The sequence below is a fragment of the Mustela putorius genome, unplaced genomic scaffold, assembly GCF_011764305.1.
Source record: "Mustela putorius furo isolate JIRA1106 unplaced genomic scaffold, ASM1176430v1.1 tig00000135_pilon_pilon_pilon, whole genome shotgun sequence".
NCBI classification, from domain to species: Eukaryota; Metazoa; Chordata; class Mammalia; order Carnivora; family Mustelidae; genus Mustela; species Mustela putorius.
This window is the reverse complement of record NW_025421292.1, coordinates 2715776-2731640: the sequence shown is the minus strand read 5'-3', so window position 1 is coordinate 2731640 and position 15865 is coordinate 2715776. Positions and strand designations below refer to the sequence as shown.

General features: G+C 41.7%; 1 protein-coding gene across 1 annotated transcript in view; it reads left to right on the top strand.

Moving 5' to 3' along the window:
* LOC101693633 (diphosphoinositol polyphosphate phosphohydrolase 1) overlaps nt 1-15865 on the top strand; it is a 119880-nt gene that overhangs the window by 57007 nt on the left and 47008 nt on the right. Inside the window, exon 2 of the mRNA XM_004770653.3 lies at nt 6167-6277. Within this exon, the coding sequence (XP_004770710.1) occupies nt 6167-6277 (111 nt within the window). The remainder of the gene's footprint in view (nt 1-6166; nt 6278-15865) is intronic.

Genomic DNA, 15865 nt, shown 5'->3' with positions numbered 1-15865 from the left:
TCATCATCTGAGCCCAAACCAAGAGTCAGAGGCTTAAGACTGAGCCACCCGGGTGCCCCTCTTTTATTTTCTTTTAAAAAGTTATATTAAGGTTTTTAAAGTTGCTTTAATAATGCTTAAGAATAAAACATTACTGTTCCAAGCTTAATTAAACCTTTTATGTAAATCTTCCCCCATTAACTTTATTATTCCTACAGATCTTGTTAGTCTTTTCTTACATGTATTTGTCCCTCAATACAATATGACACATCCAATGTGTCCATGTGGATGGTAACTTGTCCCTGCCCTACCTGTTTGATTTCTCCCTGCTCCGTAGGACCACCTGTATTATAAATCCAGGAGTTGGGTGTGATGTGTTCTATGGGTACATTTATCTATCTATGTACAGATAACACCTGTCTTGGTGATAACAGTTTCATGAAAGGTCTAATACCTGGTCATCCAGTCCCCCACTCTGATCTGCCTTAAAATTTCAGAGGTTTAATCTGCAACTGTCATTAATGGTTTATAATGATGCTTAATGAATGTTTGTTGAATAAATAACAAGTTCTGTGGGGCTTTTTTTCTGTTAGTATATCATTTTCAGATTTAGGAGCTTTGCCACTTAATTTCTTTTCAGATAATTTTGTATTTAAAAATCAAGCTTCAGAATCAGAATTTGCTGACCAGAAACACCACTTGGTATTTTATAAGATAGAAGGAGTAAAGCCTCCGGCTAAAGTGAAGAATGTTTTTGTTTTTTTTGCAGTAAATTTGCAGTGGGTTGTCAAGGAAACTTAGCCAGGAGAATTGTTTACTCATAACAGTGTTTACTTTGAAGTGTGACTACAAAGTAATGAGGCTTGTTTTTCCCAGTAATACGTAGTATTACCTCACTGGCAGTCATACTTTGAATGTGCAAAGTAGTAATGCTTCCTAAATTTACTGATTGATATTTCACATTGATTGAAATTTAGAAATTAAATTATACTTTATGTTAGAGGTTTCCTTTGCTTTGGCTTGGAATTGTCCCTGTAAAGGTCTTTCATTTGGTCTATAACCTAATTGGATGGCCTTAGTCAGCCTTTCAAGCAAATGCTTAGGTTTGGAATGGCTGCCCAACACTTTGCCAAGAAGAGGGAGAACTCTAGGAAGAAAGACTGCATGTTGTTTATATAACAAATCAGTGAAGGATTAACCCATATTCGTATTCCTTCTTCTTGAGTTTTCCTTGCATATTGGATTGTTGACTTAAATGCCAATATGTGGAGTCTTCGGATGACTTTTTAGAAAAACATTTAACTTAAATTAACAAACATGATTGTGTTTGGGTTTATTTTTATTTTGATAAGGAATTTCTTGGTAAGTTTTTATCTGAATTCTAGTTAGTTGACATATAGTATAAAATTGGTTTCAGGAGTAGAATTTAGTGATTCGTCACTTACATATTAACACCCTGTGCCCATCACAAATGTACTCAATAGGGAATTTTTTAAAAAATGTAAAACTTGCCACAATTATCAGAGATGGAAGGAGTGTGGCAGTAATCCCCCTTTTTCTCTTATTTCAGCTCTATAACTTAATAGATTATAAAACTAAGGATGACTTTCTGGGAGGCCACTTCCCTGGAGTGTAGATTCTGACGTAGAAAGTAGTAGCACTGACTCCTGAATTTAGCTTTTAAAATTTACTGTGTTCTTAAAACCAGTTTTATTTTATTGAGGTTAAGTTCATGTCACATTACCATGTGAACATTTAGAAGTGAACCATTTAGAAATAACCATTTAGAAGTGAGCAAGTCAGTGGAGTTTAGTACCAATTCAGTGGCATTTAGCAACCTTTCTACAATTTCAAAACACTGTGATCACTTCCAGACAAAATCCTGTACTCTAATGAAGGAGTTACTCTCCAGTTTTCTCTTTTCGCAGTCCCTGGCAACCAGCAGTTTGCTTTCTATCTCTGTGGATTGACCCGTTCTACCCATTTCACATCAGTGGGATCTTACAACGTGACATATGGGCTCTGGCTTTCACTTAGCGTGATGTTTTCATGGTTGATCCACTATGTAGCATGGATCAGTGCTTCGTTCTTTTTATGGGACTCTTCCTGCGCATGTGTACGCCATGTTAGCCATTCATTCATTGATGGATATTCAAGTTGTTTCTGTGCTTTGGCTACAGTGAATAATACTTTTGTGACCATTTGGGTATAAGTATTTGAGCAATTTGAGCACCTGTTTTCGGTTCTTTGGGGTATATACCTACGAGTGGGATAGTTAAGTCATATGGTAATTTTTTTTTTCTTTTTAAGAGAGAGAGCAGGGATAGGGGTACAGAGCGAGAGGGAGAGAGAACCTCAAGCAGACTCCCTGCTGAGTGCAGAGCCGGATGTGGGGTTCATTCTCACCACCCTGAGATCATGACCCGAACCAAAATCAAGAGTTGGACGCTTAACTGACTGACCCACCTAGGCACCCCTTAAAAGTTTTTTATTTAACTTTCGAGGAACCACAAACTTTCCACAGTGCCTGAACTATTTGACATTTTTACCCAATGTCTGAGGGTTCCAATCTTTCTCCATCCTTGCCAGTTCTTTTTTTTTATAAACAAAAACTCAGTCGTGGCTCAGTCGTTAAGCTTCTGCCTTCAGCTCAGGTCATGATCCCAGCATCCTGGGATCGAGACCCACATTGGGCTCCTTGCTCCACAGAGAGCCTGCTTCTCCCTCTGCCTCTGCCTGCCACTCTGCCTGCCTGTACTCTCACTGACAAATAAATAAACAAAATCTTAAAAAAAAAAAAAAAAAAACACTTCAGAAGGGTTAAAATTATAGCCATTCTTGGGGCGCCTGGGTGGCTCAGTGGGATGAAGCCTCTGCCTTCGGCTCAGGTCATGGTCCCGGGGTCCTGGGATCAAGCCTCACATCGGGTTCTCTACTGGGTGGGGAGCCTGCTTCCTCCTCTCTCTCTGCCTACTTGTGATTTCTGTCTGTCAAGTAAATAAATAAAGTCTTTGAAAAAAAAAATTATAGCCATTCTTGTGGGTGTAAGTGGTATCTCAGACCAATTTTACTTTGCACTCTCCTAGTGACTGATGATGTTGAGCATCATGAATGTGCTCCTTGACTATTTGTAGATCTTCTTTGGGGAAATGCAGCTTGTCTTGTTGTTGTCGTAAGAGTTTTTATATTTTTATGTATTCATGTTTTAGAGTTTTTATATTTTTATGTATTCATGTTTTAGACAGCAGACCCTTATCAGATAATTTGCAAACATTTCCTCCCATTCTGTAAGTCATTTTTCTTCACACTCTGGGTCGGGTCCTTTAATTCACAGAAGATTGTAATTTTTATGAGGTCCAGCTTATCTAATCTTTATTTTTGTTCATGCTTTTGGTGTCATGTTCAAGAATTTGGCATATTTTACGAAATTTAAGGTCATGATGATTTACCGCTGTTTTTTTTGTTTTGTTTTGTTTTTTAAATTTTTTTTTAAAGTAAACTCTACCCCCAGAGTGAGGCTCAAATTTGTGACCCCATGATCAGGAGTCACATGCTCTACAGGCTGAGCCAGCCAGGCCCCTCAGATTTATCACTGTTTTATAGTTTTAGCTCTTACATCTAGATCGTTGGACCATTTGGAGTTAATTTTTGTATATGGTATGAGGTGGGAGCGCAGCGAGGATTCTTATTTTATTTTTATTGTTTATTATTTTTTTAAAAGATCTTTTTTTTTTTTTTTTTTTTAAAGATTTTATTTATTTATTTGACAGACAGAGACCATAAGCAGGCAGACAGGCAGAGAGAGGGAGAGGAGGAAGCAGGCTCCCTGCAGAGCAGAGAGCTCGATGCGGGACTCGATCCCAGGACCCTGAGATCATGACCTGAGCCGAAGGCAGCGGCTTAACCCACTGAGCCACCCAGGCGCCCCTAAAAGATCTTATTTATTTATTTGACAGACAGAGGTCACAAGTAGGCAGAGAGGAGGAAGCAGTCTCCCTGCTGAGCAGAGAGCCCAATGCAGGGCTCAATCCCAGGACCCTAAGATCATGACCTGAGCCAAAGGCAGAGGCTTTAACCCACTGAGCCACCCAGGCGCCCCAGAATTCTTATTTTAAAAACAACTTCAGGGGTGCCTGGGTGGCTCAGTGGGTTAAGTCTCTGCCTTCGGCTCAGGTCGTGATCTCATGGTCCTGGGATGGAGCCCCACATTGGACTCTCTGCTCAGCAGGGAGCCTGCTTCCCACCCCCCTCTCTGCCTGCCTCTTGCCTACATGTGATCTCTCTAATAAATAAATCTTAAAAAACAAAAAACAACTTCCTAGAACGTTCTACATCATACTTTTAATATCCCTTAGAGTAAACATTTACACACCACCCCAGAACTCCTGTGGGTTTCATATTATTTTAAGTTATTCTGAATTGTGCAAAACAGAAACTACATGCACTTAAAAAAAGTACTTGTAAATGTAAAGATATTATTTTCTCCATCCATGGACTATATATTGGTTACTGTATGTGGGTTCATGGATTTCCTTCTTAACTCCACAGTCCCTCTGAGTCAGTGGATCACAGATTTTGTAGAGGAGCATCAAGAGACTCTATTATGACATGAAGAAAAGGGATTAAGGATGAAAAATAAAAGGTAGAATTTCCAAGGGCTCATATACTTGCAGAAACACAGAGGAGAGGGGCGCCTGGGTGGCTCAGTGGGTTAGGCTGCTGCCTTCGGCTCAGGTCATGATCTCAGGGTCCTGGGATCGAGCCCTGCATCGGAACCTGCTTCCTCCTCTCTCTCTGCCTGCCTCTCTGCCTACTTGTGATCTCTGTCAAATAAATAAATAAAATTAAAAAAAAAAAGAAAGAAAGAAAGAAAGAAAGAAAAAACACAGAGGAGAGATGGGAGAGGACCAGAAGGTAGGTCACTGGAAGTCAGTGATGGAATCTGTAGGGGCTACAGAGAATGTAGCATTTTCTTTTTCTTTTTTTTTTTTTTTAAAAGATTTTATTTATTTTATTTATTTGTCAGAGAGAGAGAGAATGAGAGTGAGCGCAGGCACACAGAGTGGCAGGCAGGGTCAGAAGGAGAAGCAGGCTCCCTGCCGAGCAAGGAGCCTGATGTGGGACTCGATCCCAGGACGCCGGGATCATGATCTGAGCCGAAGGCAGCTAGCTGCCTAACCAACTGAGCCACCCAGGCATCCCGAATGTAGCATTTTCTTCCAGGCAACAAGGATAACAGCAGAGTAGAAGTGAAGTGCACAGGGTGAATACGTTTAGAATAGGGAGGGAAGCTCAAAAGACCTCGTCAGCAAGTGATGGTGTAGGGAGCTATGTAGATGATCTTTTCAGTTTGGGAGTAATGCCAACTAATTCTGCCTCCAAGGAGGGATCCAGCTAACTGTTTAGCATCTGCACTAAGGAGGAGTAAGGAAAAGTTGCTGAGGACATTCTAGGATTTTTTTTTTTTTCTGCCATAACTAGAATGCTGGTTAATTTTGCATTAGTAAACCATAGTCTGCAGGACTGTGTGTGGTGTGTGTGTGTGTGTGTGTGTGCGCATATGTGTTTTATTGGTTTTGTTCTCATTTCTTAATGAAAGTTCATAGTAAAAAAAATTCTAGTTTTATCTCAGCTGAAAGCATGATGAAATTGTCCAACTTTAGCTGTAGATGAGGGAGTTGGGTTCTGAGTGCACAGTTAGAACTTAGGGTGGTGCGTTGTACTGGCTTGTGGCCATCGAGTGGATCAGGAGCTGGGACACATGGATGACGAGCTGGGAGGGAAGGTTTTGGGACTACGGTGCCAACCAGGGCTAAGGATTTCTTTCCTTCTGACCAGTCCTTCACGGTGCTCCAGGCTTATCAGTGACTTTTTTCCTCCCCAGTCCTTCTCAACTCTGTGGTCAAAGGGCTTTAGGGAAAGGGACAAAGGAGAGGATAGATAGCACAAGTGACTGACAGCCTGAGGAAAGGTAGACATAAAGGCCACTGGTTCAGATGCCTTTCTGCTTTTTACAAGGTGAGTTGTCTACTCTTTCCACTAGAAACGAAAGCCACCCTACAAGAAGTGCTCAGAGAGGTATAAACAAAAAATAGGTCTCGAGTGCTTACTCTTCCATGTTGTTTAGAGTTTGTACAAATATGCCTTTCTTCTTTTTAACTGTCCACGTGACTTCTATGACTTTCAGGTGCTACTCGTGAGCAGTAGTCGCCATCCAGACCGATGGATTGTCCCTGGGGGAGGCATGGAGCCCGAGGAGGAGCCAAGCGTGGCAGCAGTCCGTGAAGTCTGTGAGGAGGTATGCACAGAGATAAAAGGGCATGGCAGGACCTTGTAATCATGAATCTGTCATGTCTGTGTAGTTCTTTAATTCATCACCACTCACTGAGTAAACATACTTATGATCACAGAAAGAAGGCATTTAACAGTTACCATGTGCTTCCTTGATTAAAGGGCCGATCAGGTTGGGACATGGTAATGTTTATCAGGCACTCTGTGCAGGGAAAGGGCTCTAGTGGTGACTGTATCTGATATATCAGACAGTGTTTTGTGATTTCCCATGGAGCTCTTTCAGCATTGCCTCTGTTACCTGTGGCGGAAGATCAAGAACAAATAGTTCATCAGCCCTAAGAAATGAGAGAGACAGGCAGTATTGATGTAAATGGCTCATTCCCATTAATGAGGAGGAGGAAGAGGCCATTGTTCCCCTCTGTTTCCTGGGTCCAGGGCACAGAACAGTGGCTGAAGCAGGAGTTCTGTTGGCCGGAAGCTGTGATAAATAGTGCCATTAGAGAGAGAATAGTATCTTCTTTGTTATTTAGCCTCACAATATTCGGCATGTAGGTACTGAGTTCCTGGGCCTTGCCCAGTATATCTTACTAGATCTTCTGGAAGAAGTACTCAGAAGAGGCAAAGTCTTCATTCCCTTACTTCAAGGGCTTATGGTTTGATTAGGGAAACCAAGAAATAGATGGCAGTTCAAAACCAGGAGGAAGGAGTAACATTCCCCCATAACCCCCTGTGGTGATGCTCTGCTTACTTGATTTCACAGAAAATTCCTAACCTTGTGGTGTATGTGTTCTCACCCCATTGACTTGCCCTCACCACATGGCTAGTGCTTTTCTTTGTTCCAAAGGGAATTTAAAACTGATTCCAAGGAGATATAAAATAGGCCTATGAACAAGTCTAAATCCTTCATTTCTTTTGGGTTCAGCCCTTGCTGAAGTCCCCTGACACTAATCTTACCCTTGGAGTACTTAAGGAATTCTTCCCTTGCTCTGAACTCCTGCAGACTTGTGTTGGCTCGCACTCCTATCATTTTATCATATATCTGGCATCCATAACTAGGGTATGATCTCTGAGAGCAAAAAGTATGTGTTGTAGTTGGAACCCTCCCTGTGTGTTCCCATTACACAGCTAGGTGGACAGCAGTAATTGGTACATGCTTCTGTGACAGGTGGGGCAATGGATGGAACAGGGAAAGCACTGAAGAGATAGATAGCCCAGGTGGAAATGACCCAAGCACAGGGAGCGATAGGTATGGTCAGAGAGGATGCACGAGGCATTCTCACGGTAGCCAGAACTGGTTTCCTTCTTTCTCACCAGACCTGGGATAACAGGGCTGCCCAGGGGTGGGGCGCCCTGGAGGGGCTGATGTGATTCTGTGCTCTGCCTTCCTAGGCCTGAGGGCACCAGAATATTTGCCTGCTCCTTTCTGGAGGATCTCAGAGGCTGGACTATTCCAGTTATGTGTGGCAGGGCCCATTGATGGACCTAAGCTACGTAACTTGAGTTCAGATCCAGTTGACGCTTATAAGATCTAAGGCTCCTAAAGCCATGTTTAAAAGAGCTTCCACCGCAGTTGTAGATTCAGAAAGGTGGTCAGAAGACCTGAAATAGAGTGATGGTTCTAGAACAAAGAGAAAGGGCAACGTTACAGAGACTGTGCAAAACTTGCTCCTTGGTTTTAGGAGTTTGGGGCAGATCTGACAGCTCTACCTTTGCGGAGCACGTACGGATTTGGCGCCTATCTCAGGAGAGCTCCAGTCATTTGCCATTACTGTTGTTGGATTCTGAGTATTACGGTTGAGTCAACCGTGTTTATAACGTGTAGCAAAGATGGAAGGAACTAGGTGACTGGAGTAGAAATGCAGCGAGGGGCAGGAAAGGGTATAGGGCGCCCTGTTCACTTTGTTCCTGGAAATGCCATGCGGCCCTTCAGTCGGTGAGAGGGAAGCTGCAGTGGGAGTAGGGCCAAGGGGAGTCTGAGGATCCTGTCCTCAGATGTTCAGGATCCCCCTTCGCTCCTGTTCACATGGGGTCCTTGTCTTGAAATGAAACCCTGCTCAACTCTGAGGAAGTCAGAGGACAGTCATATCACACTCTGTACTTTATTCCAGCATTATTGAAAGGATAAATGTCTGTGAGCTGCTTGCAACTTCAGAATATGGTACTGAATAAATCAGATGTTTGCACAGACAATAAAAATTAGTGAAATGTCATTACAGAAACATTCCAGGGGCTTCTATCAAAATAAAATAGAAGTGAAGGTTTTTCCGATCCCACATCCATCAGCAGAGTACAAGACTTGGTATCAGAGAGGATGATGTACAGATAAATACATATATGATATATGTATAAAAAATACACACACACACACACACACACACACACACAAAATATATATATATTTTTAGTTGCCCTTGAAGGATAGCTTTTGTAAGTAGAAATCACTATTCAGGAGTTTATTTAGGTTTCAAAATGTTATGACTTCTGTAAAGTACACATTCAGAAACTTAATTTTCTTCATAATGCTTACAGCTCTGATTGCTTTGTATATAAACATCAGAGATTTTACTAGTGTCTTTTGGGTAATACTAGAACAGTTAGTTGAAGAGCTTCAGATGTTTCAAATTGGATTCATACAGCTCATACCAAAAAGAAGTGCTTTCTAAAGAACTTCAGTTGTCTGACTTAAAAAATAAAAATCTGATGAAGCTCTTCAACAAAATGTCCTGTAAATCTCCTCTATTAAACCCATGGGCTCCTGGCTGGCTCAGTCAGTGGTGCATGCAACTCTCCATCTCGGGGTTTTGAGTTCAAGCCCCACATTGGGTGTAGAGATTACTTAAGTAAATAAATACTTAAGAAAACCAACTCACAAATGAGGTAAGTCTTAGATTCTTTATTCTCATAATATATGTAAAATTACTAAGATTTTCAACTTAAAAACACAAGGCAGAAAGAAATTATTCAATTATATTTTCAAAACTGAGGTTCTGATCTAATAGGCCAAGTTTTGGGGGGTTTTTTGGTGTTTGGTTTTTGTTTTTCAGTAATTTCCTTGCACAACGTGGGACTCAGAACTCATGACCTTGAGATCAAGAGTCGCATGCTCTCCTGACTGAGCCAGCCAGGCGCCCGGGCCAAATTCTTTTACACATTACAAAATCATAAAATAGGTCTGGTCTCCTTCTTAACAGAGAAATATCTTACGATTTTGATTCTCTTAAACATTTCTATATTTCATTCTAAATATTTCCAGGATTGAAAATACTTTACCCACCAAAGAAACCAGGCCCTTCCTGTTAAGTGAGGCCAAGACTCTTGGATGGCCTGTTTGGAAATGCTGATCTAGTCCACTGTCGCTCTGTCAAGACCCTGTAACTTCACAAGGCTGGTGGTCGTAGAGTCCACAATAGACGGGAGTGTGTACTTAGCGAACATTGCTCAGTGTCTGGCACACCTGGCTAACTTTGTCCTTCAACCTGAAGGTCCTTCCTCCATCAAGTCTTTGATAGAGCACTCACTGCTCTTCCTTGGTATCTCCCTCGTGGTCTGTACTTCTGGCATCGTGGTTGTACTGTAATGATACTGCTTGTTTAACTGTCTTTTGTGCTAGGCTTTACATTCTGTGTAGCCAGATACCATCCTTTTCTGCTCACTGTTGAATCCCCATTGCTTAACATGTAGCAAGCACTTAACAAAATAAATATTTCAGTTATCGACGAGATGAATAGGGCAGCCCCAGAAATCTGAGGTAGGCCCTTTTGGGTTGGCAGGAGTAAACATACCTATAGGTTTCTTGGTTAGAGGAGGAAGAATATGACAGTGTTGCAGCATTTGTCCGACCAGGCCATGCAGGACTGGAAACTTGGGGCACAGGGGCACAGGTAGGCCCTGCTCAAAGTGGCTAGAACCGCAGCAGGAATGCATTGTGGCTCATGGAGCCTCATCACTGCGCCTGGGGCCCAGCCCCTGTCTTCCACAGTGAATGAGCTGCCTCTCCAATCTCTTCTCAGCCTCTTGGCTTCTGCTCACCACTTTCTGCATTTTCCCCTCTGAGTGTGGCACTCACCTGTCTGCGCCTCTCCGTTCAGCTTTCCCAGCAGAGATGACCTGACCTACGCAGCTACCAGGCAACATCATCAGCTCCTGGCCATTTTGAGGACGTTTGCCTTCACTTTGCTTCAGTTGCTGATTCCTTATTTCTCTTGATGTGCTCAGAGCATCGAACACAGGTGTTGTACAAGTATGGCAGCTCACACTGCAGACACCTGCAGCAGCTTTACTGCAAGGACCCTGTGTATGCAGGAAAAAAATATTAACACGGGAAGATGTTTGTTACTGCGTTCCTAAGTGGTCAAAGCATACTATGAAACTATTTATAATATAAAACCATTTAGCGGAAAAGAAATATGTGTGTCTATTTGTGTAGGAAAAAGTAACACTGCTTGCACAACTACTATTTGCCAGGCTTTGTTCTAAGCATTTTGCAGATGTCACCTCATTTAATCCTCTCCAGACCCTAGGAGATAGTGGAACTGTTACTGTCTGTATTTTACTGGGCAAGAAAAAAACAGATTCTGTGAGATTAAGTCATTTGTCCAAACAAACTTGCCCAACCAAAGATGAATCCAGAACATCTCATCTCAGCACCCACACATCTCTAAATGCTGTGCTCCTTGAAAGAACATCTACCAGAATGTTCGGGGTGGTTATCTTTGGGTTAGTTCAGAGATGATCAGGTTTTCTGCATTGAACATATATTTATTTTATTACTAGAAAAATGTTCTGTGTAAACATGAATGGAGTGAAATTATTAAGTAGTCTGTCATGGCCTTGTCGGGCCAAGATACCATTAAACTCAATCTGTTCGGCAGCTTTGTTTAACCCGGCTTAAGAATTTCAGCATATTGGGTGAATTTCAGAAACAGATTAATCTGTAGCACTTGAAACATTGGCAGTCACATTTCATGGGCTAAAATATTCCCTTTTGGAAACTGGCCTCATGATTTTTAGCTGCTTATGGTCAGAATCCTCTTATAGTGACCCCTCGGAGATTGAGAGGGCTGACACTCCCTCAGGAGCCTTGGTGACAGTGCATCTCCAGCCTCGGGCAGCAAAGGCTGGTGTGAGCAAGCCATGTGATACCTTTGTTACCAAAAAGAAAAGCACCTCTTTGTGTAGTTTTCAGAGCTGTTCTTTCTTGCTAATTCAATAGGAAAGGTAAAACTGTTAGCCGACAGGGAAAGAGAGAGAAACTGGATCCGAGATCGTTCTGTCTTCTGTTCATTTGTTTTATTCCCCATTCTCACCTCGGGAGAACCCAGAGTGTTATCACCAAGATAAAGAACATGTGAAAACAGAATCGAGAGGAAAAATATGTGCATACCTTCCACTGTATCGTCTTCAAGGATGACAAAGATGGGTGCCTTTTGAGAAGTGTAGTCAGTGATGACATTTGAAAATATGTGGCCAGATGCCAGTTCCTTTTATCTACTGCTTCATGTTCGGACAAGGCCTGTATCCACAGAGCCATTTCCCGCACACCAACTGTAAAGGAGCTGTAGGCAGCCTCATCATGAATCTGTGGCATAGGCATAGCTTAAAAAAAAAAAAGCGTAGGTTTTCTGACTTCCTCACTTGTGTCATAATATCACACTTTCCTGCTACTCCTCGGGCTCTTCACCACCTGCTGCTTTGCCATATAAACTCAGCAGCATAGAAATTTCTTCCTTTTAATGAGGTCTTCTGATAATTCCCTGTATTTCTTGCTGCCCTGTTTCAAGTTTTTAGTACACTGTCCGAAAAAGTAAAAATGTCACAGCATGTTTGACTTACTTCACCTTCATTTAGGAGAGTTTGTTTTGAACAGCTAGGTGCCTTAATATAATACCAAGGGTCATGGTTGCCTCAAGGGTCTAGAGGGGCTTTGTCTTAAGGCTTTGCCTTACTGATCTTACACCATCCAATCGAGAATTTCTTGTGAGCCTTCTTGAGATCATGGAAGATGCTGTCGTGAACTATATCTTTAAAATCTATATCTTCTTCTTCTTCTTCTTCTTCTTTTTTTTTTTTTTTTTTTTGAAGAGAGCAAGCACGGGTGCACAATAAGGGCTTGGGCAGGGCAGAGGGAGAAAGAGAATCTTAAGCAGGCTCCACATTTAACACAGAGCCTGACTCAGGGTTCAGTCTTGCCCCTGAGATCGTGACCTGAGCCACCCAGCACCCCATAAAAATCCGTATCTTCTTGGGGCACCTGGGTGACTCAGTTGCTGAAGTATCTGACTTTGGTCAGGTTATGACCTCGGGGTCCTGGGATCAACCCCTGCATTGGGCTGCCTGCTCAGTGGGGAGTCTGCTTCTCCCTCTCCCCCGGTCCCTCTTCCCTGCTCCTTCTCTCTTTCTCTCAAATAAATAAATAAAGTCTTTATTTTTTTGATAAAGACTTTACTTATTTGACAGAGAGAGAGAGATCACAAGTAGGCAGAGAGGCAGGCAGAGTGGGGGGGGGGGGGAAAGCAGGCTCCCTGCTGAGCAGAGAGCCCAGCACAGGGCTTGACCCTAGGATCCTGAGATCATGACCTGAGCTAAAGGCAGAGAGGCCCCACCCACTGAGCCACCCAGGCAGCCCATAAGTAAATAAAATCTTTTTTAAAAAATCTATATCTTCTTATCCTAGTTCTTGTACTGTGTGTTCCCTGTCTCCACCAAAACAAAAAAAAAAGTTTGTACGCTCTAATATATATGTGTCCTGGCGACTAGAAAGCTCCATATGGAGCCTCAGAACTGCCTCTAACAGAGAAGCAGTATTTCATGGCTCTTGTTATATACAAGCAGAACATTCAAAAAGCCTGTAACTAGTCGGAAATAAATTAAGATACTGTTTTGTCACCCTTTCTTTTTAGGTCATCAGTGTTTGACTCTGTTTGGGGAGGAGAAATACAGGAAGGTTGTGTGTGACTATGTTGTATTTTCATCTTTATTTTTTGGCCTCAGCCTGAACTGTTGTGAGTGGAAGGTGGGGATAGGGTATCATATAATTTATTAGGGAAATAACATGGTTCTTTTTAAATGCCAGGCTTTTAATCACAAAATATTTATAAGAATGTGTTAAGAATATTTTCAGTCAGTTTAACAAGATAGGTAGAAGGTGGGTAAATGATGGACCGGGGGGTCCTCCAGCTCATAAGCTGGTAGGGAAGGCTCTGGTTGGAGGCATCTCCTCCTCAGGCCCAGCCATGAATTGTCGTGTGGCAGTCAAGACCCAGTATGGTTCCGATGTTTCAAGAGAATCTTTTTTTTTTTAAGATTTTATTTATTTATTTGACAGAGAGATCACAAGTAAGCAGAGGCAGGCATAGAGAGAGAGGAGGAAGTAGGCTCCCCACCAAGCAGAGAGCCTGATGCAGGGCTTAATCCCAGGACCCTGAGATCATGACCTGAGCTGAAGGCGAGGCTTAACCCACTGAGCCACCCAGGTGCCCTCAAGAGAATCTTGAAAGCTAGATTCTCGTGTGAGAGCTCCTAGTCTTTTAATATAGGCAACTAATTTTTTTTGAAGATTTTATTTATTTATTTCAGAGAGCTAATGAGAGAGAGAGCATAAGGCCAGGGAGCAGGCAGAGGGAGAGGGAGAAGCAGGCATTCCCGTACAGGGCTTATCCCAGGACCCTGAGATCACACAACCAGAGCTGAAGGCAAATGTTTAACTGAGTAAACCACCCAGGCATCCATAATTATTATTTTTTTTTTTTTAAGACAGAGAGAAGTGCACAGGAGGTGGGAAGTGTGGGAAGGGGAGAGGGAGGGGGAGAGAGAGAATCTTAAGGAGCCCAAAGAGGGCCTGGATCTCCCTGGCCCTGAGATGATGACCTGAGCCAAAATCAAGAGTTGGAGGCTTAGCTGACTGAGCCCCAGATACTGCCTAGGCAGCTAATTTTTTAAAAGTTTCCAAAACCCTAAGCAAAATAATATTTAAGTCATTTGCATAATGAATTAAAACAACAGTAGTAATACTGAAAAGTCCATAATGAAAAATAGCCAGGGTTGCTGGGTGGTTCATTCGATTGAGCATCTTACTCTTGGTTTTTCTGCTCAGATCATGATCTCAGGGTCGTGGAACTGATCTCCACATCAGGCTCTGTGCTCAGCATGGAGCCTGGTGGAGAGTCTTTCTCTCTCTAAAATAAAGATAAATCTTAAAAAAAAAAAAAAGTTTAAGGAAAAAAACCCCACAAAACATATGTTCTTAATGGAGTAAATGAGCTGTGTTGCAGATTTTTACTTTATTTTCAACTGTAAAGTGATAAGCTCCAGCCTCTTTGAAGAAGACAGTTGTTTTTTTTTTTTTGTTTTTTGTTTTGTTTTGTTTTGTTTCAGTCTCCTAAATGATAAGTAAAAGCAAATAAAGGTTTTTAATTTTGGCAGTATTTCACTCTTTAATGGAAATGTCAAAATGGGAAAATATATCCAGATGTAAATTACTATAAATCAAGAGAAACCGTAAGTCAACCTAATTTGTTGAAAAGTAGGTTTCTTTTAAATACTGTTATCTAAATTTCCAGGATTTAATTTTTAAGAAATTTAAAATTACCTTAATATGAGTTATTAATAGTGTACATTTATGGCTATGTGCCCCATAGATTTATCTTAAAAATGAGCATAAAAATAGGCAAAGAATTTTTCTGTATGTTTGAACTTTTTTGAAATAAAAAGTTCATCAGAAAATAGCCATAAGCTTATTATGTGCCAGCTATATTTAGATCTTGAGGAAGAAACTATGAAGTACAATGATATGTTGGATTCCACTTTCCTTAAGACAGATTGTGTTTTTGTTAAGTACTACCGAGTCTTTATTTTTACTTGGGGAAGAAGATATTTTTAGCTCTTTTGGTCACAGCATTATAGAATGCAAGAATCATCATGTCTCTAAAACTCTTATTCTGATAATTAATTCCTTTTAAAGATTTTTTTTTTTTAGGTAGAGGACAGAGAGAAAGGGAGGGAGGGAATCCTAGGCAGGCTCATACCCAGCACAGAGCCTGATCCTGAGATCATGACCTGAGCTAAAATCAAGAGTTGGATGCTCAACCAGCTGAGCCACCTAGGGTGCCCCCTTTGAAGAATTTAATAGGAAATGTGGTTCAGTGGTGAAAACTTTCAGGAAAATTTTGTTTACTTAATATGGACCTACATTTGTGTGTGGAAGCATCTTTATTCTGACCTCCAAAGGAAGCATATATACAAAAAGTCAGTAAAAGAAGAGCTTTTCCTTAGAAGAAAAAATTTCGAATATAAGAAATGAACAGAGAAAGCACGCCATGTTTTAGTTTGGAAACCTGTGTGAGGCTGTTTCATGTTAGAGGACAGAATGAATCCTGTAGATCGCTGGCAAAGGCCTTCAAGTAATTCCGTATTGAGTCTCCTGTTTCTGGCAGCTGAGAATTTGGAAAGGGCCTTTCCTCTCAGTTACAGTTCAGGGATGAAAGGAGACCTTGGCATAGACACCACCTCCCGCAAAGGGCCTGGCTGAGGCGCCTTGTGCTAATCCTCGCGCTCAGCTTTTGCTTTGCGCTCACGTGGCCGAGAGTGTAATTCAACT